This window comes from Danio rerio, chromosome 16 (genome assembly GCF_052040795.2).
Source record: "Danio rerio strain M-AB ecotype USA chromosome 16, GRCz13ab, whole genome shotgun sequence".
Lineage (NCBI taxonomy): Eukaryota > Metazoa > Chordata > Actinopteri > Cypriniformes > Danionidae > Danio > Danio rerio.
The window spans coordinates 37,259,464-37,283,770 of NC_141036.1; the positions used below are offsets into that span (position 1 = coordinate 37,259,464).

The 24,307-nt window shown below is 36.4% G+C and overlaps 1 protein-coding gene across 4 annotated transcripts in view; it reads right to left on the bottom strand.

The window, feature by feature from the left end:
- me1 (malic enzyme 1, NADP(+)-dependent, cytosolic) overlaps nucleotides 1-24,307 on the bottom strand; it is a 132,533-nt gene that overhangs the window by 32,948 nt on the left and 75,278 nt on the right. For all 4 annotated transcript variants that reach the window (XM_087286265.1, XM_087286266.1, NM_001310037.1 and 1 more), the window contains exons 4-5: nucleotides 14,346-14,421; nucleotides 11,660-11,821 (exon numbers count right to left, since the gene is read on the bottom strand). In XM_087286265.1, the coding sequence (XP_087142391.1) occupies nucleotides 11,660-11,821; nucleotides 14,346-14,421 (238 nt within the window). The remainder of the gene's footprint in view (nucleotides 1-11,659; nucleotides 11,822-14,345; nucleotides 14,422-24,307) is intronic.

Genomic DNA, 24,307 nt, shown 5'->3' on the forward strand with positions numbered 1-24,307 from the left:
TCCGATCTCTTTTAAAAAGCAACAGAACTGCACTAAATATATTAATGAAAGTCACGTAAAACTGCCGTTACTAATAAGACAGCGCCTAATTTTGCTCCTCAGTCATCAGCCATCAATCTAGACTAAAAATCATATTTTTGGAAATGTTTTTCTTCAACATGAATCAGATTATATAGTCAAAAAATTGTGTAAAAATTGAAGACCATGTACAGTAAGTGGTGGCTTGATCATTTCAATGTTTCACCATGAAATATTTGAAGCATGATGGTCACCAAACAGTTTTGGTCACCTTTGACTTCCATTGTGTGCACCAAAAGAATGCAATACTGTAAAACAATGAAAGAAAACGAAACATGAGAACCTTGTGTGCGTAACTGCAGGCATGCCGGCTGAAAAAAACCTTAAAGCAGATATTTTTCTTCCAGCACTTTGGATTTCTCTTAAAGACATTTACACAGCAATTGAGCTTATATAGTGCCCTTAAAAGGGAGGACTGTCTGGTTTCAGGCGGTGGGTGAATTCATAAGTGTGGGAGAGGAATATGGAGAGTGCAGACTGAGATTTGAGTCTGTAGGCAGATTTATTGTGTGTTCATAATGCACTTTTAAGTGCACAGTCGGTTAGAAGGAATATACTTCCAGTTGCTCTGGTTTGTTGTGACTTTGTTTTTTTTATTTGCAAGACCGGCACTAAAAAGAGGCCTCTTTTAACCTAACAGGAACTAAAACAAGCATTAAATGAAGTGGATCAAGGTATTTTGTGGTAATATATATAATTGAAAAGGCGGAGCCAAAATAAACCCTTTCAATGCAGCATTTTTAGGGTAATTATGCACCAGACTACACCAGAACACAAGTAACATATTAAATGATGTTATATTATTTTTCATATACAAATTTTAGATCATGATTACAGTATATTTCACTCTATTAGCGTTTTTACTGTATCTGACTGCACATTTTTTTTATTTTACTGACATCATATTAACTGACATCATATGAGAAACATTAAGGCCATTTCACACCACTCAGACACTTTGTCAGGTTTTGTCAGATTCACTCAATTACCAAAGCAAAAAATACACAATATATTTACAATAAATACAATATAATAAATATATACTGTTCATTAAATTATTTTCCTTAGGCTTAGACCCTTTCACACTTAGCTGATGATTGATTATAAGCTTGCTTGTCATGCTGTCCCATGAGAGAGCCCTTGCCTTCCTCCCATTTGCAGGCCGAGGGGACATTGAGCTCAGGTACAGTAGATCTCTAGAACTCCCCCGTTTATTTTTGCCTAATGACGAATTGCATTTGTGCCAATTTGGTTTGGTCAATTTACTTATGAAGCATGTCTTTGGACTGTCTGAGGAAACCAGGGAATCCGGAGAAAACCCACACAAGCACAGGGAAACATGTGAACTCCACTTAGAAATGTTTACTGGCCTGGTAAGGATTAGAACCAATGACGTTCTTGCTGTGAGGTAACAGTGCTAACCACTGGGCCGCCGTGCCTCCCAATCTAGGAAAAAGGGGGAGGAATAGGGAAGGAAAAATGTATTCTTCAAGACGAAGATGACTGTGGTATGAGGACTGTGGTTATTTATAGTGACTTAGGAATCGTCTGACTGAGGAATCCCGTATTAGCTAATGCTGGACCAGCTATGGTCACTTGTCAGGAGTCGCCACAGCGGAATGAACGGCCAACTATTCCGGCATATATTTTAATCAGCAGAAACACCCATACACTCTCGCATTCACACATGCACTCATAAACTACAGCCAATTTAGTTAATCCAATTCACCAATAGCACGTCTTTGAACTGTAGGGGGCACCCGAAGGAAAACTACACAATCACGAAGAGAACATGCAAACTCCACACTAGGGTTGTAACGGTATGAATTTTTCAAGGTATGATAATCGTCTAAAACAATACCACGGTTTGACGGTTTCGCGGTATACGGTATGTTACAAAATAATAGAACAGTGAAGCAAATTTGACTTTTTCCAAATAATATATTTTTAGTTACTATAAACAACACCACTTACAATGAACAAATAAAAATAAGAAAATAATAAATAATGTGTCAAAGTCCAAATAAAGTCCAAATAAACATGGTGCAAATCCTCAGTAAAAAATAGATATACATATTTACTATACTATAAATATTTACATAACGAAACTAGATTCAATATGGAACATCCCTAGGTTTTATGTGCTAGCAAGGATATGGTTGTCTATGGATATGGATATGGTTGTCTGCAATGCAGACAAACAGCTGCATCTTCATTTGCGTCTTTTGAAAACAGCAAGAGCAGCAGTTCGTCTTTGCTGTGTCACTGTTTTGTCATGTTTCTGTGCTGCTGTGCATGCAAAAGTACTTAGTATGAGAATTATTTCATGCAAAACTTTTTTTTTTTGCGTTTTATTTAGCCGCGCATAAATGTATGCCTATCTCTCATTCCGTGTTGTTCAAAAAGCTTGGTCCACAAACAAAAGCGAAACCTATGCTTATTGGTTGTGATATAGCGAGTTTGAACCAATCTGGGCATGGATCTCCGCGAATGTTATGTGATACAGCACTGGAAAGCTGAGATTCTCTTCTTTATGCCAATCTTTGAATTGTATGAATCGGATCAGCGGATCAAAAGTTATTAAACATTTAAGAGCAATACTTATTTTTAGCCGCGGGCGGCTGTCTCGGTCTTTAAGGGTTAAAACCGTTGATATGCAATTGTTCATGGTATGATAATCGTGCACGTTCAAATCGTGGTAAACCGTCATACCGGTATATTGTTACAACCCTACTCCACACAGAGATGGCAACTGGCCCAGCTGAGGTTTGACCCAGTAAACTTCTGGCTGTGAGGCGACAATGCTAACCACTGAGCCACCATGCCGCCACAAATATACATTTATCCAACTTTTCCGTCAGAAAGTGAGATCTCAATGTATTCATAACAGGCTTGCCACAGTAGCCAGTAGCCCCTTTCACACAGTGATACCAGTAAATATCAAAAAATTTTCTGGAAAGACTTTACCAGTAAAAAAGTGCTGTTCACATAAGCAAGGACTTCATGATTTTTTTTCAGAAAAAGACCATTCACACATCCATTCCAAAATACTGGTAAATTCTGACATCATTAACTAGAAAATGACCTCTAAACGCCTGTGCTTGTAGTCAAATGTTTACAAATACATTACAAACTCTGTGGATGGATAAGTATAGTGAACAAATCCAATGAAAACATCTAGAGAAACACTTTCGCATGTCAAGATGTACATAATACAGTATGTGTGTGTGTGCTGGCGCTCACCAGCTGCTTTACGTGCACACGCGTCAAAGCTTAAAGATAAACAAACAGTTTATCATAAGCATTTTATCATATAATTTTTACACAGTTGGCATTAAGAAGGAACATATAATTATTCTCATAATAAACCGCACGGACATGAATGCGTTTGAGTGTTTCGATTGCCTAAAGTAGATGTCTTACGTCAGAGCGTTTTAGACGTGACCGTGCTCTTTCCAGCAATCTTCCTTCTGCATTCACACAGCCAAAGAGCATAGAATCACCAAGAGGCAACACTCTATTGCGATTTGGGAAACAGCCACTAGAGAGTGTGGCAGCCATTTTGAAATGAAAATTCCAATAAAGCAACAGCATGTTAAAAGTCTGTAAAATAAACTTGTAAAAGTGCTGAAGATTTTGATGGTAAGTGCTGTATTATCGTCTTTCAGGTTCTATCTTAGCTTTAATGCGCTTTTTAAATAAATAAATTAAAAACAAAGCAGCTGCTTGCCATCGTGACAGCAATAAGATCTAATGGACAGCTGATTGCTTTCACTCTAAAATGGCAGAATTCGGGGCTGTTGCTGGGCCCTGCTGGTGCATTGGAACGTTCTATAGAGTGTCCCTCTTGGTGATTCTAAGCTCTTTGACACAGCGCAGCATTCCGCCAAATTACCGGTAATGTTACAACTTCTCTTTCCGGAAAATAGCCGGAACGAATTTACCGTTATTGTCAAAAAAGGCCAGCTCACACATACAGACCATACACATACCAACTTTCCGGAAATGTCTGTATGTGTGCAAGGAACTAGTGTTACACTAGTCAGTCGCAGCCATATTTCTTCAGTACAGAAATAAACTAAACACACAGATTTATAGATCTAAGCACTTCAGATTATAATCTACTGAAACAACAGATACATATTCACTCACAGGAACCTTGAAGGTACTTAGCCGAAACAAATCCACCTGAGATAATTCTGCCAACATCTGATCCAAGATCAGCACAACTATTCAGAAGCACTCTGGTGAATATGAGTCCTAACTGGTCAGTGGGCGATGAGAGAAAGCCTTTCTCTCTCCGGGATTAATACTGGGTTTTGATGAACTGTGCTTTGTGTGCGTGAACTGTATGTGTATGTCGTCTTTCAGGTGAGATTAAGGCAGAGGAACAGTCAGGGTCTGTTAGACACAATCAGAGGAGAATGAGAAAATGAGTGGCAGAGAGAGAAAGAGAGCAACAGAAGGAAAGAGAGGTCTCTTTTCTTATAGGCCACCCACAACCAAAACAGACAGCACTTTGTTTTGCGATGACATCATTTGGTTTTCTATCAGTGTCTGACTATGCGTGTGTACAAGGTCATATGAGGTGACAGCGACAGAAGGAGAATATGAAGTTCTGCGATGATGCGACATAAGTGATTGTATTCCTCTTTTTCACCAGAGACACATTAAACAAACGAAGTAACAGCCATCTCTGTCTGTTGTTTGGTGGTCTGCAGTCTGTACACAGAAGCCCAGAGTTTTGCATGAAATTCTGCACTGTTTACACACAGCACAATAGCCCAGCAACACTCACAGGAGGTGTTTACATAGAGAAACAACAAAAAAGGAAATTCACAGACAGTGTTTACATGGGTTTGATTGCAATCTGTAATAGCCTGGTTTGAGTGTGTGTGTCTGTGTGTGTGTGTTTGTGTGTGTGTGTGTGTGTTTGTGTGTGTGTGTGTGTGTGTGTGTGTGTGTGTGTGTGCGTGTGTGTGTGTGTGTGTGTGTGTGTGTGTGTGTGTGTGTGTGTGTGTTTATACAATCTGAATCTACATGAAAGCTGCAAAATTCACTGTCCTCAGCTAATGAAGTCTCTACTTACATCAAGCAATACAGTGCAGCTATCATCAGCAAAATCTGACCCCGGATTACAATATCTCAGATCTTGCAATAATAAATTATTAGTAAATAAATACATTACTTGAAAAAAGTATATACAGCAACATAAATGAGTACACCATGTTTAAAAATGAATTTTCTCAGTGAATATAGTTGACATATTTTAATTTGAACAAAACAGATTTATTAAAGGGGTGGTCCACAGTGTATTTTTAAGACTTGGTTGTGTTTATAAAATGCAGAGAAATGTGTGCTCAAGCTTCATTTGTAGAAAATCACCTATTTTTTATCATATATCTTACTTTGATCATAAACAGCAACTCAGCTAACATGAAAACAACATATTAAAGTAGACATGAAACTAATCACATTTACTCATGTTAAATGAACGTCATATTTCCTAGTTGCTCCGAAAGCCCACACTCAAGAGGCTCTGATTAGCCAGCTTAAATAATGTGCTATGATTCACGGATGGGCTCCACGTCACCAGGAAAAGCGTCATGCCTCTATTAGCTGTCTAAATACTGTCACTCAGTGTAAGCCTGAATTAGGCAGAAAATAAAGAGGACACAGCTGAACCTCACGCCTGCTCTCTAAAATATAATCTGACAAGTGTCTTTCATATATATTCGGTTATAAGCATGTGTAAGTAATATGAAACCTTCACATATCTTTTGCTAGTAGAGATGTAGAACGCAGGGAAAGTGGTCAGATACAGAGACACTGCAGCACTGGTGAAGATTGTGGGTGTTTACAGCGATTTGACAGATAAATATGAAATTGTAGCTAAATTGTTAGCGGTGCCATAAAGCATTTCCTGTTGTTTACATTCTTGTTACAGCATACTATTAAAGCTACAAACTATGCATGTAATAAATCAATATGTGCAACTAAAAATACTTACAGATTGTGGCTCACAATCCACAGCTTCTTGCATTATTGATAAACTGTCAAGTGTTTATAGTTGAATCGAGCAATGAACTGGGAAAGATTCTAGAAGCTGTCCTTTGTCAAATGCTAGCTATATATATTTTTTATAATTCTCTGAAACATAATTAAAAATGAAACTGTAAGCATTTCTCTTTTTGTGTTGTGTTCTTTGGAAGCCCAAATACAGAAACAGAACAAGCTCTGAAAATAGCACTGTTTGGGCGCCATTTTAGCTTTCTCTGCTTTTATATTAAAGTGCCTAATGAATTTGGGTGTGCTAATTTATTTTGTTACATTAGCTTTAGTACTGACTAATCTAATGTATATGCACAAATATAATACTGTAAAGCATCCTACAGAAAACATTAATTTTAATGAGAGATTTGTTAGGGGGGTACTCTTATGTTAAGCACTGTATATGAAGGTTTGAGAAAAAAAAATCCTGATAACAGTGATGATAGTTCAAAATAAACAAATAAACATTAATTTCCTTTGGCTTAGTCCCTTTTTTATCAGCAGTGGCACAGCAGAATAAACCACCAACTACTCCAGCATATTTTTTAGACAGTGGATGCCCATCCAGCTGCAACCCAGTACTGGGACATACCTATACACTCTAGCATTCACACACACTCATTCACTACGGCCAATTTAGATCATCCAATTCACCTATAGCGCATGTCTTTGGACTGTGGGGGAAACCAGAGCACCTGCAGAAAACCCACAACTACACAGGGAGAACATGTAAACTCCACACAGAAACGCCAACTGGCCCAGCCGGGACTCAAACCAGCAACCTTCTTACTGGTAACGGCGTTACCCACTATGCCACCTTCAAAATAAATTAATTAACCCATTTATTACTAACATGGACTGGGTTTTTATTATGCTAATGTATATGCTATTTTTTATGTACTGTAAAATGTTCAATTATGCTTTATTTTACAAACTACTGATAATGTGTTTTTAACATTTAAAAATTATATATTTGAAATGTAAGTTTTTTTATATTATTAATATTTATTGTTTTCTGGGGTTTTCACCTTTATTGTGATAGGACAGTGGAGATTTTAAAAAACAGGAAAGTGTGGGGAGCAGAGATAGGTGAAGGATTGGCAAAGGACCTCAAGCAGGGAATCGAACTCGGGTCGCCATGAGCACATCATGCTATGTGACAACACGCTAACTACTAGGCAATTGGCACCAACAATATTAAATATATTAAATGTATTTATTGTAATAATTATAGGACAATAAAGTATTCTTAAAAGTAAGAAATCAACAGTGTCAATGCAACATGAAGTACTTTGATTTAATATATTAATTAATGTGGCAAAAAATTACCAAATAGTGCCTGATTGTAAATCCAGTTCACTGACACAAACAGTTAGCCCACTTAATCTCTTCATAAAAAGCCTGTGTGAAACCACATCATTTCATTTGTACATCTCAAACTTTCCCTAAAGCAGCCAGACCACAGACAGCGTTCCTTACGGATTAGTGCTTAACCAGACTGGACTAAGCAAGCATAGATGAATCATGCTGACCATGGATCAGATAGCTCACTGTCTGTTTGGATATTAGAGAGTTAAAACTGATCCAGGTGCAGTCGTCCAGCTCCTTCTGAGGGGCTGAAAGACAGGAGACAGCCTGACCCCAGTCAGCAGGCGTCTTTCCTTTAGAAATAACAGTAGATTTAATCCTTTAATAACACTCATTTAATCATCTGACTGCACAGTCCTACAAAACACACACACATACACACACAGCTGTGGGGGGACAAGCAGTGAATACATCAATCATTAGATCTGTCATCTCTTCAAAATATCCCGAAAACAAGGTCTTAATTACCTCAAACAAAGTCGGCCAAAAAGTGCAGCAGCAGAAGTCTTTCAGTTTTAGATTTTGAAGGACTGAAGACTAAACAGCGAGCGGATATGAAACAGTGCGCATATTCTGTCTGTCTACTTTGATACCACTTTAATAACCAAAGACGGCTCTTTATCGCGAACACATGCACGCAACATTAATCCAGACAGCATGAAATAAACAAACAAATAAGAGTTCAACCAAAACAACTGATAAGTGAATTAAATTAAGAAAAAAATCCCTCTTCATTCCTCCAGCTGAAATCACTTGGAGGCAGATGCTGACAGGGCAGGGGGCTGAAATCTAGAGTCAACTCGTTAAAAGTGTTTTGATGCCTGAGGATATATTGAATAACTGACTGGCCACTCTGAATTTAGAAGCAGCAGCAGCAATGCTTGATACTGAAGCACAGCTGAATGGGAAAAGTGAGTCAGAGAGTAGTTACACAACAGTGTTAATGTGCTTTTACTCTCTTACTTAGTTTTTGAGCTTTTGTACAGACAAACACAAGATTTCTGATCGATTGAAAAAATTTGAACTTTATTGCAAACTGTTGGCTTGGAAAAATAGATCCATTCTGATGGCATGAAACAATTAGTTGTCAATTCATGTGTGACAATGAATCTTGGCAATCTCATGCCGGAATATTCTTAAAGCAACACTCCACTGTTTTTGATAATGGGCTCAATTTTCAACTACCCTAGAATTAAACAATTGAGTTTTAGCATTTCTGAATTCATTTAGCTGGGTCTGGTGGAAGCACTTTTAGCTTAGTTTAGCATAGATTACTGAATCAGATTAGATTATTAGCATCTCGCTCAAAAATGACTTGGTAAAAATATTTGTTAACACTTTATTATGTTGGTCCATTAGGGTATTAGTACTGTCTGCTTAATATCTGTTGATACTGCTCCTTCAACAGACATTTAACTGACTATAACAAACTTTGCAAGTATACATGTCAACTTATAATGTCAACATGTCAACTATAACCCCAGCTAACCTTCAATTTATAATCTAATGAGAATTAGTTGGCATGCAGATGCAATGTAACTTAAATTCAACAAACGGACCATCAAAATAAAGTGTGACCAGATCATTTTTCTAAGAGTCATACCATGGCTACAGCAGGCGCAATTATACAGTATTGCGCAGTGCCATCAAGAACTTTAGTATTACAGTATTACGCTGTGTCATCAAGAACTTCAAGGAAAGAGGTTTAATTCTTGTTAAGAAGGCTTCAGGGCGTCCAAGAAAGTCCAGCAAGCACCAGGATCGTCTTCTAAAGAGGATTCAGCTGCAGGATCGGAGTGCCACCAGTGCAAAGCTTGCTCAGGAATGGCAGCAGGCAGGTGTAAGCGCATCTGCACGCACAGTGAGGCGAAGACTTTTGGAAGATGGCCTGGTGTCAAGAAGGGCAGCAAAGTAGTCACTTCTCTCCAAAAAAAAAAAAAAAAAAAAACATCAGGGACAGATTAATCTTCTGCAAAAAGTATGGAGAATGTACTGCAGAGGACTGGGGCAAAGTCATGTTCTCTGATGATGCCCCTTTCCAATTGTTTGTGGCATCTGGAAAAAGGCTTGTTCGGAGAAGAAAAGGTGAGCGGTACCATCAGTCCTGTGTCATGCCAACAGTAAAACATCCTGAGATCATTCATGTGTGGGGTTGTTTCTCATCCAAGGCAGTGGGCTCACTCAGAATTTTGCCCAAAAACACAGCCATGAATAAATAATGGTACCAAAACACACTCCAACAGCAATTTCTTCCAACAATCCAACAACAGTTTGGTAAAGAAAAATGCATTTTTCTAGCACGATGGAGCACCGTGCCATAAGGCAAAAGTGATAACTAAGTGGCTCGGGGACCAAAACGTTGAAATTTTGGGTCCATGGCCTGGAAACTCCCCAGATCCTAATCCAATTGAGAATTTGTGGTCAATCCTCTGGAGCCGGGTGGACAAACAAAACCACTAATTTTGAAAAACTCCAAGAAGTGATTAAGAAAGAATAGGTTGCCATCAGTCAGGATTTGGCCCAGAAATTAATTGAGAGCGTGCCCAGTCGAATTGCAGAGGTCCTGAAAAAGAAGGGCCAACACTGCAAATACTGACTCTTTGCATAAATGTCATGTAATTTTCAATAAAAGCCTTTGAAACTTATGAAGTGGTTGTAATTATATTTCAGTACATCACAGAAACAACTGAAACAAATACCTAAAAGCAGTTTAGCAGCAAACTTTGTGAAAACTAATATTTGCGTCATTTTCAAAACTTTTGGCCACAACTGTATATTAAATCAAAATAAACTATTTAAATGGTGACACGGTGGCTCAGTGGTTAGCACTGTCGCCTCACAGAAAGAAGGTTGCTGGTTGGAGTCTCGGCTGGGTCAGTTGGCATTTCATTGAATTAAATAAACTAAATTGGCAGTAGTGTATGTTTGTCACTGAGTGTGTATGGATGTTTCCCAGTACTGGGTTGCAGCTGGAAGGGCATGTGCTGTTTAACATATATGCTGTATAAGTAGGTGGTTCATTCCACTGTGGCGACCCCTGGGACTAACCTGAAGGAAAATGAATGAATGAACAAATTTAATAGTTGAAGCATTAAGTCTGAACAAAATAAAACAAAACAAAATGTTATAATGCTTGAAACTTTTTTTCTTTCTTTCTTTCTTTCTTTCTTTCTTTCTTTCTTTCTTTCTTTCTTTCTTTCTTTCTTTCTTTCTTTCTTTCTTTCTTTCTTTCTTTCTTTCTTTCTTTCTACCAACCAGTCAGTCTGTCAATCAAATCAATCAATCAATCAATCAATCAATCAATCAATCAATCAATCAATCAATCAATCAATCAATCAATCAATCAATCAATCAATCAATCAATCACTTACAGTCTATGCATGTGCAAGTATTCAAAATCTAAATTTTGGTGTTGTTAATTTGCTGCATTTTACATAAGCCTATTGTCTGTGTACACACATGTTTGTGTATTTATAACCAATATTTGGATAGTGGGGCTTGCAAATCCCTGGCATTGCTGTTTTGAGGGTCATGGGCTGAAACAGTTTGGGAACCTCAGGACTACAAGTCCACATGTGTTCAGGTTTGTAATGATTCTTCACAAAGAGACATCGGCAACTACTGACCTGTATAATGCAGAGTTTGTCATTTTCACAGAAAAGCACATGTGAATCACATGAAACTGTTTTGTCAACATTGTCATCTCTACTCAAAACTTTTTAAAACATCACAAAAAATTGGCCTCTTGGTCTCCATTGCTTCCCATTTTGAGATTTGGCCACTAAGACGGCATGGTTTAGCGACTGCTGTAGCACAGAAAGGAAGTGCCAGGTGGAAACAAAGCTGTGGTGAATGAGGCAGTGCTTTTCTATTTCTGTGATGCCACACCCTTGGCCCTGCTAAGAATGACACAGACTTTACACTCACCATATACCTCTGAACTGTCATATCTATTCATAGCCTCCAGCTACAGAAACTCTAACCTCTGTCATTCTGCTATAACACTGCACTGCCATGACTGACGAAAACAAACACTGGTGGATTAAAAGCGTGAGACAGGATGAGTCTGCTAAGAATAGTTATGTCCCTCTTTGATTATGTCAGAGTAAGCGGGATGGCAAAGTCATGGTCTGGTGGGTTGTGGTGCCACAGTTTTGCCTACCTCTTTGTCTGTGCCGACGTCCAGCATAACAGGCAGGCACTGCTGAGGCGGCATTCCTCCACAGGCAGTGTACAGGGCCAGTTTACCCACAGGGATGCCCATGCCATAGCAGCCCAGATCCCCCAGGCCCAGAATCCTCTCTCCATCTGTCACCACTACAGCCTAACAAAAAATGCACCAAGAGTTAAAGGGAGTCCGCAAAAATAGAAACATAGATGAACAAAAATACATTTTTGTTTTTTTGTTTGTTTTTTGTTATTTTTTGGGGGGGAGGGGGTGCTATTAAAGAGATGTAATTCTGACACTTGTTCCAAACCCATTTGAGTTTTGTTTCTTTTGTTGAACAAAAAGGAAAATATTTTAACAAATGCTAGTAGCTTATAACCATTGACTTCCACAGTATTTTATTTCCTACTATGGAAGTTGTAGCAATTAGCATAGTTCAAAACATCTTATTGTGTTCAACAGAAGAAAGAAACTCAAAGATTTAAAACCACAAGAGAGAGAGAGAGAGAGAGAGAGAGAGAGTAAATGATTTTCAAATCTTTTCAGTTTTGGGTAAACTACATATATTTAACTACATATATTTACAATAACATTTTGTTTAAAATCTCTAATAGTAAATATAAAGAGAATTAAATATAAACAACACAAATACATTGAGAAGCTATATTTAAAAAATCATAGATAAAAGTATCTCTATCTTACAAATCTTTTATTATAAATAAATATAATAAATAAATGCACATTTTATTTATTACTTAGTTTTTTGACAACGGATAAAAATGACAGCAAAGACATTTAAAGTAACATAAGATTTATATTTTAGTGAATGCTGTACTTTTCAACTTTTGGATCCTAAAAAAAAAAAAAATCATAAACTTTAATCAATATGAATATAAACCAAATATAAATATAGTAAGTTTCTACATGAAGTTAAATTAAAATTACATTATAAATAAAACTTTATCACACAAATAATTTACATTTAAAATATTCATCCATTTATTTTCTTTTGCCTTAGTCCCTTATTTATCAATGTTCACTACAGCGGAATGAACCGTCAACTATTCCAGCATATGTTTTACACAGCGGATGCCCTTTCAGCTGCAAACCAGTACTGGGAAACACCCATACACTCTCACATTCACACACTACGGCCAATTTACTTTATCCAATTCACCTATAGCCAACCCAGGCTCTTTCTGAAAAAGTACCGCTATATACATTTTGGAGAGCTTTCAATACGTCCCAGGAGGTATGTTTTTTGCTGTTTTAGTTTTCACGACCCACCTGAGGACGCTGTGTACACTTTTTGAGATCTCAAATTTCTCTCACGAGTGCCATTCGCGCCTGCTGTTCTCGCATAAATCCACCACAGGCCGCTGTTGACTGAGAGACTGACCCACCCAGCCACTTTCCTAAATCTAACTGAGAGTTTGAAAAGAGTAATCCAAAAAAAGAAAAGCCCTCGCCTGATCTCAAGCATGTTTTCAAAGTTTACCACATTCTCACCCTGTTATTTACTTGTTTATTTTATGTTTTGGCTTCTGTTTTTATCCTACCAACTTTCTGAAATTGTTCTTGAGCCCATGATCGCGGTCAACTCCTCACTGCATTTCAAGTCGCCGTCGTACATGGTGAGCTAACTGGACAAACTGCTAACAGCGGGAAAGCCATCCATACTGAGGTAAGTGACCAACTGGTAAGCGCGAAAAGCGCAACACTATACCACCCCATGGCGTTTGTTTTAAAAACGAAACGCAGCCATACGTACTTCTGGCTGCATAATCTGTAATCCCCAGGATAGTATACAGGGCCATGTTTTCAGAATGAGCCTATGTTGCCTACAGTGCATGTATTTGGACTGTGGGTGGCTTCCGAGCACCCGAAGGACACCCACACGAACACTGGGAGAACATGCAAACTTTACACAGAAATTCCAACTGGCCCAGCTGGGATTCGAACCTGTGATCTTCTTGCTGTGAGGTGACAGTGCTAACCAATGAGCCATAATGCTTCCCCATTTAAAATATATTAAAATAAAAACAGCTAACTTCAATGGTAGCATTATTTCACAACATCATTGTTTTTACAGTATAAAGTGATCAAATAAATCCAAGAAACACAAGAGGATCCTATACTTCTAAACATTATTACAAAATCTAAAATCTGCTGGTTCACTCTAAAGCAACTGATGTAATATGTAATAACTTCCTCTTTTGTATTTTATGTCTTTCATTTGCTACATTTATGACTCTGCCCTCCAACAGATTTTCTGCTTTTATAATCACATTTTCACATATTCTCAATAAACAAACACATTCAAAATAATGAGCAGCATCAGCTGTGTAACTTAAGCCCATTATTGGATACAACTGATCCCAAAACAAGAACAGCATGTTTTTTTCCGTTAACATTGTGTTGCAAATGCAGTAGGTGTTTATAATTTTTCCAGCTGCTTCATTTCATGCCACCCTTGATTTATATTACATCATTACCTAAACAACTTTTAATTACTTAACGAGCATATTATTGTTTTCACGGTACAAGTCATAAAAATGTGGACCCAATGGCTTTGGATTTGGTAAAACCCTACATAGTTTTAATTAGTGTCTGACAGTGTTAGTTCTGGTACATTGTGTAATAGTACAGGGTGGTATAAGTTTAAGTAGGCAAAACTCACACGAATGTCCTTCTCCGGCCAGCTCTGAAGAAGTGTGGGGATGTGGGAGCGGTCATGAATTGTAATAAAAAGGCCCCTAGGAGAGAGAAACAAATATGGTCAGATTACATTTACAAAACTACAAGTCTTTCACATAATAAGACCTGCTGAAAATGCCTTGAACAAGTTCTCCATTACATACAGTATATACGTGTCATAATGTGTAAATATGTGCATAATGCCCCTCAAATGTCTATATGCAAAGCAAAAAAGTGTGGCTTAGTATCACATTATTGATAATACACCCATGTGGTGAAGACCTTGTGTTTTTTGTGAAAACAGATTTAGAATTCAGAAAATGGGGGTCAATTTGAACTGTTCATTTTCCAACCTCTTATGCAGAAAGGCGAGTTTTGGATGCAACTAAATTGTGGGCAGATTTATTAAACAGAATGGTCAGGAAAGCAATGGTCAACACAGGGAAATACAACAGAATTACACAGGAAATCTAGAATCGTAGTCAAATACACAGGTGAGTGGTCAGTACAGGCAGACAACATAACAAACAAACAAAGAAAGCAAAAATCAAAAAACATGGCAAGGCGAGAAACGCATCGTAATGTTCACAATCAGTATAACTATAAGACTCAGCACTGATGTTTGTGTGATGTATTTACAGTCCTTGATCTTCAGCTGTGCTGTTTGTGTGTGTATAATCACTGGAACAGGTGCATGTGAGTGGTGCATGACTGGAACTTTTGTAGTCCGTTGCAATCTGCATGTTTACCAGTGATCTGCAGCTGCTTGATCGCTGGTGATCATAACATAAATTTTCTGGATTCCAATTTTTTCTCTTTCTAGTTCTTCTGCTCTCCAATTTTATAGTGCTTTTTTCTGTTTCTAGTCCGAATAACTGAAACAAACAAACCAGTTAAGACATAACGACTCCTATCCTTATTGAGCATAGCTATACCTCTCATACCAGCTATAGCTAAAAAAAACTTGAACAATCCATGCCTAGAAAGCATGTGAACAAACGCTCGCTTGTGCTCACACTCAGTTATTCGTACCTGTACATACTTATGGAAGATTTGGCACGTTTGAACAATTTCATGTGTGGTCTTTGAGAACTGTTTGATCTTGGTGTGGTTAGTCTTAGCAGCAAATGGTTGAAAGGCACAGAGGTGTGGAACAGCTGACAATCATAAAATGAATAAATATGATAAACATCCTCGGCTTGACCTTGCACAGTTTTGTTTACATAGATTTAATTGATTTAAGCCAGAGGTTTTTCTCCTGTCACATGATGGGGTTCTAGTTCCTTTGCACCGTTACATTTGGTTTGCTTAGACAGAATCTAAAGGTGTGGTCGCACTTGACAAGTTTTGGTCAATTGCAACAAACTTTTATGTGATTGCTCTTGTGAAAAGTAGGGCAGGGCCCAAAGCAATGGGAGTGAGGCTAGTAGCATCACTGATAATCGATTGCTGAGGAAGAGCTTGGTGAGAATATCAGAAGCAGCAATAACTGTAAATAACTAGTGAGGACCAGGCATTTACGAAAGTGAGGGTCAAGTACTCAGAATTTGCACTTTGCATTTAATCTATCACACACACCATAAACACACCCAGAACAGTGGGTAACCAATTGCCTAGGGAGCAATGTTGTCACCTCGGTTGTGGATAAATGAAAAAGAGCTCTGTTTGTTTAGTTTCTCCATCTACATGAACAAACCGGTAACATTTGGCTTAATCTCTGACAATTTGGCCCTAACACTATGGCCTTTTGTGAGTGGCTGCCAGTTTGCTTTGTTGGGTTGTTCGTTTAATAATTGATTGATCTTCGGTTTCAGGGTCTTTCTCTGAACTATGCACTTGATTCCATTTGTGTCAAAACCCAAGAGGAAGAAGGGGTATGCTTTTGGAGAGTCCTTGCTGCTGGTTAAAATTTGCAGTGCCTTCAGCCATGTTTCATCCAAAGATGTGAATTAGATGTATTTGCTAATAAAGCACCGTTTCCATCCAATGAGTTAAAGAGAACAAAATCATCACTTTCTGATAAACTGGCACCAAATTTCAAAAAGAAAAATGAAATGACAAAACGCAATGAATGTGAGATGGCTTTGGGTGATGTGAAACCGCTCTTTGAGAGTGCAGCCACTCAAGACACTTCTAGGAACCACTGAATACTAAAACTACTTTGATGATAGACTTTGGCTAATGCTTTTTAGAATGACCAAAACAACATTTCAGATGTCTTACAATGTAATCAATCTGCTGGTTTGTCCATTAATGCAGTTCCTTCATGCCTATTTTTGTTATGACATGATTTGTTAAAACAAAATCACATCATGTTTGATGCGCATGCTGGAATTTATTCTGTAAATGCGTTTCCATCTTAGTTTCTTATCAGATAAAACGTGTATCCTACTTAGGTGTGCACATATGTTTTTATGTGCATTTTCAAAATGTATGTGCATCTTGGCATTTCCATTAAGCATTATATAATAAAAATAAAAAAAATCATTCAAAATTGGTGGGTGGATACACATTATTTAAGTTGGACTGAATCTGTTGCCAGATAGACTTGTTGATGTCTGCCACAGTATGAAGGGGTGGTTGACATTCAAGAAAATTTGCCACTCTTCAATAGTGACCAAGGTCTGCTGCCATTTGCCATAATGTTGAGGAGTAGGAAGAAGGAACGGGAAAATTGCTGACAGGTGCTCATAAGCTGGAGGAGCTTTTATTAACATCAGGAGAAGATGCAGAGTAAAAGGTTGCCAATCTACAAAGCATTCAGCGCTGCTATCAGGAACTGAAATTGAGGATCTTCCAGCTGGACCAAGCAGTAGTGTGTTCAGTGAACCAGACCAATCACTCTTTGAGTCTCTGTCTCTCTTCATCTTTTCATCGTAGATTCAGCCTTATAAATGACAGTATGACCACAAAATAAATTAGGAATAAATTTATTTTATCTATTATTTTTGGTCCAGGGTGTAACGGTAGCCCAGTGAGTAGTATAATCACCTCACAGCAAGAAAGTCGCAGGTTCTAGCCCTGGCTGGGTCAGTTGGCATTTCTGTCTGGAGTTTGCATATTCTCCCCGTGTTTGCGTGGGTGTCCTCTGGGTGCTCCGGGTTCCCCCACTGTCCAAACAAATGCGTTTTGGATGAATTAAACAAGCTAAATTGGCCTTAGTGTATGGGTGTTTCCCAGTGTTGGGGTATGGCTGGAAGGGCATCCACTAAAACATATGCTGGATAAGTTGGCGGTTTATTCCGCTGTGGCGACCCCTGATTAATAAAAGGACTAAGCCAAAAAGAAAATGAATAAATGAATGAATGTTCTGTCCAGACCAAAAGATCCAAGAGAAGTCAAGTACACAGAATATTCACAAAAATGGAGCCAATTTGATTTGCAGTTGCTGAAATTGAACACCATATAAACAAACAGACCTTACTATGACTTTTGACATTTTGTGTTGACTTGAAAATGTTCTTTTAACTGCTTGACCACTCTTTTTTTGCTTGGGTTTTTCATTTTCTGTCTGTAGCTGGATGAGCAGGTCTCTTGGACTATCTTTCATCTTGATCTCAGAGATATCTCCAGGACATACACCTACTGTACACTTTTCTCCATCCACCCACAGGTTTATGGAAAATTTCCAATTGCTCAGTCAGCCTGAGTTCACAGAATCCATAAAAACAGATCACTCTTACATCTGGAGGAATCCTGAAATTGCACTGCACCATTAGGACCAAATCCAACAAGATGCAAATGGAAACCGTCTTATGGAAGGAAGAAAACTTAGGCAATGAAAGAAAATCTAAATATTAGTATATTACAAGGAATATGACTCCAGGGATAAAGTTCAAACACTCTTTAAGCCTGAAAAACACACTACTAAATTCCAAATCCAGCAGGAACCTCACATGAGAGCTCTTCTCAGTAGCCGACCTGAGGTCAAAAGGAAAGCGTCAGCCTGAGAGAAGGGATGATGCATGAAATACAAACCTAATTTTGAGAATGTTTTTATCATAAAACCATTCAAAAGCTATTTGTCACAAAACTCCATGGTGAAATAACTTCTGCAGTTTCAGTAAACAAGCATTAAACTAAATGACTGAAATGGATAATACATACTTTAGCATTATTAAGTACATTAGTATTGTTCAAGCTTTTCTCAAATGCATCTGCTGAGGAAAACTGCCGACCACTATCAGAAACAAACAGGATCTACCAGTTAAAAGACAATTAAGAGAGCCCAATGAATTGAGAATATAAATGTGTATAACATAAGATGTTGATTTGGCGTTGGAGAAACATTTCCTATTAATATATGTAAAACATTTGCTGTTTAATATTAGGTAAACAGTGATGCAGCAGCTACAGTATCCTGTCCAACATCAAAGGAGCAGAGCAGAGTTCAACATCCAAATCACAAAAAAAAATTCTGTCAATCACAAAATATGGAAACTGTTAAATAAAGAATATTTTTACAGTGTAATTTCTACTCCAAATAGTTCTCCAGTAAAGTGTTTGATTATTTAACAATACTTTACTATGTGTAAATGACTCTGAGTAGTTGTTCAAAAAATAAGCAGAATAATAAATGACCTAATATTAATGTTTAGCTTGTATGACTGGTCAGAAATGTATTTGAATACTTGGTGTGTAATGATTAGTTGAATTTGGGGTTTTGTTGTAGTTAAAAGTAGATGACGATTCAGGAGCAGATTGAGCTTAACTGTTGAAAATACACATATATGAATATCATTTTGTTTATAATTGAGTTATTTCTTGCATATTGCTTGCTGGAAGTGGCAACTAAAGTAGTGCCTGGATGTAAATCCATTAAACTATGCAAATTTCCACGTTTTTCCAAACAAACGATACCAGTTTTACCGGGAAACGAGCTTAGTAGTCATAAAAAATTAGCTTGGTTATGCCTAAAGTTTCAAATTTGTTTAACTTCACAGCAGATGATGTTATGATGTCTTGGAAACATGTTTTCGTCTCATAAACAGACAAGTGTCAAGTGGCATAAGAAATTCTCCTCCGCAATGACTAATTTGTGTGCATGATGAGAGGAAAACCACGACAGATCTTTCACAAAGTTTTGGACTGTAACCAGACAGCCTGGACATCTTCCCACACATTATGTCTGACATGGTGATGTCAAAAGCACTGTCTCAACATACTCAAAACTCAGTATTTCTTGATAGACCCCTGCTTTTATTCATGTAAGCACTCGAGAGTCTCAAAGGTTTCTGACAACTCCAATCACTGATAATTCTGTAGAGCATATTAATGTAATGGCCAATCAGATGTGTATAAGCTAGTCAATAGTGCAATCATCCACTCGATATCCACAAAAATCTTTTTGATCTCTTTGAGTTTTGCACGCACAATCTTTTCAGTTTGTGTCGAGTTTATTTATTTACAGTTTTTTTTCATTACCATGTTTACGTCTACTATCTAAAGGCATTGTGCTGATTTAATGCTAGCATTTATTTTACTGGTTTTGTGAAAACATGAAATCTCGTAATTGCAACAACAATAGATATGAAAAAAGAAAATCTAATTTTAGACTCAAAATAAGGTTGCATCCACATTCTCAATATAAACTCGCCATCTAACATTATTTTTCAGTGGGTACAGTGCTTGGTAATTGTCACCTTTGTTCTGCAGAAATTAACTTGCTCCTCTGAAAGTCACTTGAAAAATTTCCAGAAGCGAGAAAGACAAACGCTCTGATGCAAGATCCAAAATTATTAATCAGTAAAGGGTGAGAATGAAGGGTCATGAGACATTTAAACAAGAATGGGTTTTAAAGCACCCACAATGAGGCCAAATGCAATCAGCTGTGAAGTCAAATTTCCATTAATGTAGCAATAATTTGCACACTTCTGTTATAATGACAAATCAGGTCTTTTCAGAGGAATAGCGTCCTTAGAAAAGGGATAATGTTGTGAAGCTCAAAAATAAAAATCTGCATTGTAAACAAGCTTAAATTTTAAGCTTAAGGTTTATTTACAATACCGTCAAAAGTTTGGAGTCAGTAGGATTTTTTAAATATTTCAAAATAAGCTTATCTTGCTCACCAGGGCTGCATTTATTTCATTAAAACACAGTACAAATAGTAAATCTGTGAAACGTTATTGTACTATAAAATGTTCAAAAGTAGATTATAATTTAATGTAATCATTTATTCCAGTGATTTTAAAGATGAATGTTCAGCTTCATTAATTTACTCTTCAGAGTCAAACCTTCCTTCAGAAATCACTAAATTGTTATTATTAATATTATTATTATTTATTTATTTATTTTTTATTGGTAATGATTATTAATGGTAATAGTAATAAAAGCCATAATAACTGGAGTAATAATTTAACTTGACTGATAGTGTATAAACTAATTTCAAGAGGATCGCGACTTATGACCCGCATTAACCAACACATGATTCACCAATCAGACGATTTCTAAGTCACCATTACCAGAGTTTTCATATAGCTCAGTTATCTTCGTTTTGAAGAATCCCCCCTTCCACCCCTATTCCTTCTCCCTTTTCCCTTTTCCTAGATAGGGTAGTATGGCGGTCTAGTGGTTAGCACTGTTGCATCACAGCAAGAATGTTACTGGTTCACTGGTTCAAGGCCAGTCCACATTTCTGTGTGGAGTTTTCATGTTCTCCCCGGTTTTCCCCTACCGTTCTAAGACATGTGACATAAATTAATTGACTAAACCAAATTGGCATCATAGACAAGCTCTTTGTCAGCAGTTTTTCTCTTCACAGCAATCCTTAATTGTCATTAGTCATAAATAGGCATGGGAACTCTCAATCTCTACCTGAGCTCAAACTCCCCTCTCACCCTGCAAAGGTGAAGGAGCCTGGGGCTTGACGATTTTGAGCTCATGTATTCCTTTCATAGCTAAAGTAACTTCTTTGAAATAATTTGAAGACAGTCATTTGTGGATGATACAACTTAGCAAATTTAAAAATGTTCAACCCTTGTATATCTCTGATATTCAGATGCAATAATAATGCTACCTCAGATGAAACCAGTCCAAAGTTTATTTATTTACATCAGAATTTTAAATTGTGATTTGTATTCTTTTCCCCAAAGTATTTAAAAATAGTTACAAATTATACAGCCAAATGATTATTTCCTGGTTAAAAAATAATAATTATAAAACAACAACAACAACAACAACAACAACAACAACAACAACAATAATAATAATAATAATAATAATAATAATAATAATAATAATCCCACTATAATGTATGGAAGAAAATGTAATACTTTTTAATATTTTTTCAGCTGATGCCCAAAACCCCAATTTATCTTTGGCCCACATATATTGCTAAACCAATTTTGAGAAATTACAAGTCAGTTACCTCTGCATACGACAGAACTGAATGACCCAATTCACCGCAGAATGATCCCATGGAGACCCTCTGGTTTCAAAACAAATATAAATACTGAAAAAGAAACTCGTGATGAAAAAAGACAGTGATAGGAATGAGACATAAAATTAAATCATGTGGCTGGACCTGACCAAGTTCTGGCCCTAAAAAACACTGACAATACAATACTTTCAGCATGTGGTTGCTGGTTTCTTGACACAGACTCCTTCCTAATCCTGATCTATGAGATAATAACAGCACAGAAAGTTCATCGTAGTGGAAAGAAGTGTATTGAGGAGAGAAGGAGAAAAGGAGACAAAAAACATACAGGTATTGTGTAATAGAACTGTATGATGGATAATCTCAGATAATTGCTATGCGCAGCAGTGGGCACTTGGTATTTAGAAAAGAAGGGCAGGGCAGATTTAGTTTACATCTTTAAGAACAAAACTTTGGTATACATTTTTATTATACTGGTGCATCTATGGACGGACTCTTTTTTTTTCCTATTATTGGTTGTCATTTTTAAAAGAATTATCACAGAGTGTAAACAAAAAAATGTAGCTTTGTGCTTATAGAAAACTGTAATACATAAAAGAAGAGGGTGAAAAAAGACAATCTGGTAACACTTTTTAATAACTACACACTAAGAATCATTTATTAAGCATTAGTAAATAGTGAATTCAATATCAGTTAAGCATTTCCTCTACATTAATTAACATTAGTAAGCAGTTTACAACTGCAGCTAGAAACAAAGCTGCATTCCTGACTTACTGTAAAAGCACATGTGTAATGTGCTTAATAATTGTGTTTTAATACTTTGTTAAGGATTCATTTTCATTACTAAATTAAGTATTGCATTATTTACAAACCAGTTATTAAGGGACAGTTGGTGTTTTTTTTAGATCATTCAGAATGTGTAAGTAAACGATTAATAAGCTATCCAAATTAACACATAATTCGTATTATTAAGGCATGTAATATGTTAATAAATGCTTTACTAACTCAACTTTATTCAGTTTTGTAATCTAATTAGCACTATTTATGCTTTATAAATTCATGATAAATGACAATCAAAGGCTCAGTTAATTTCTAAACAGGAAAAAGAACATAAACAACTTCATTTCTATTTATTTGAAGATACACAAATGATACTGTATGAAATGAAAAATAAATCTTTGCAACCTTATGTAAAATAAAATTACTATACAGATTAAACATCGCTAAATAACTGAAATGCTGTATTATAACAAATCGTTAAATTAATATATTGTTGTTTAATCCAATGTTATGTTATATTTTGTTAATCCTGTTTTACAGCTATTTTTGAACTTTACAGTAAATTTACTTTTTAGATAAGATTGCAAAGATGTATTGTTCATTTGAGCTTTTGATTGTCATTTATAAGGGATTTACAAGGCATAAATTGTCCTCACTTTAGATTTGGTCACACAACTGCATGAAGTTGAGTTAGTAAAGCATTTATTAATATACATAGTAACCATTACAATATGCCTGAATATTAATCATTTTAATTCAATCTGAATGATTATAAAAACCACCAACTACTCCTAAATACAAATGGTTTGTAAATACTGCAATACTTCATTTAGTAATGAAAAATCAATCAGTAAGAAATTATTACAAGTACAATTATTAAGTCAAGGATAGTGCATTTGTAACTGCAGTTATAAACTGTTGTTAGATAAGTTATTTTAATCATTTCCATATACTCTATTTATATTATTTTTTATTTATGTATACTTTTAAAGAAACCCAAAGTTAATGTTATAAATGTGTGCACTTCTTTAAATAATAGCATGCTCAACTGTAGTTTCAATCAGTTGAATGGTGTTAACGGTTGAATAATGTATGATCAATAGGATTCTACCAAATAAATTGTTTAGACCAATTATTAAAGAAAGACGATGCTTCATCATCTGTTTGTATGCCTGTATATAGACCATTTCAATATAGTGATGTCATTAGCCCATGAACATTTCCTGCTTGTTGTCAAACTATTGCATAATTGTAACAAGAGGCAATTAAATTATAACTTATAACAATGATCATCACATTATTTATCAATATAAAGATCTTTTTGGATTCTCAGAAGCTTCTGATATTAAGTATGTAGAACAGTATTGTTTTTGTTTTGTTTTTTATTGTTGTTTTGTTATGGTTTTTTGTTGATGTTTTTTTTTTGTATTTGTATGATCCCAATTTATGTACCTTTTTGTATATTCTAAATAAAAAATAATAATTTAAAAAGTATGTAGAACAGGAAATATGTTAGGACCATTGTTATTGTTTACAAAAAATGGTCTTCCCTCAAAATGGTCTATAAACTGGCCTCGAACGACTGCCCTTTGGGCAGCCAAAATGGAACCTCTTGTGTTTATTCTGTTTTGTTCCCTTGCTGCAAGAACATTAAAATCTAACAAGATGAAACTTCCTGAAGCTTGGGATATTTTTTGATCCTGACAACTGCTTACTAACGTCCATTAATGTAGAGGTAATATTTAACAAATAATGAATTCACTATATGCTAATGCTTAATAAATGTTTCA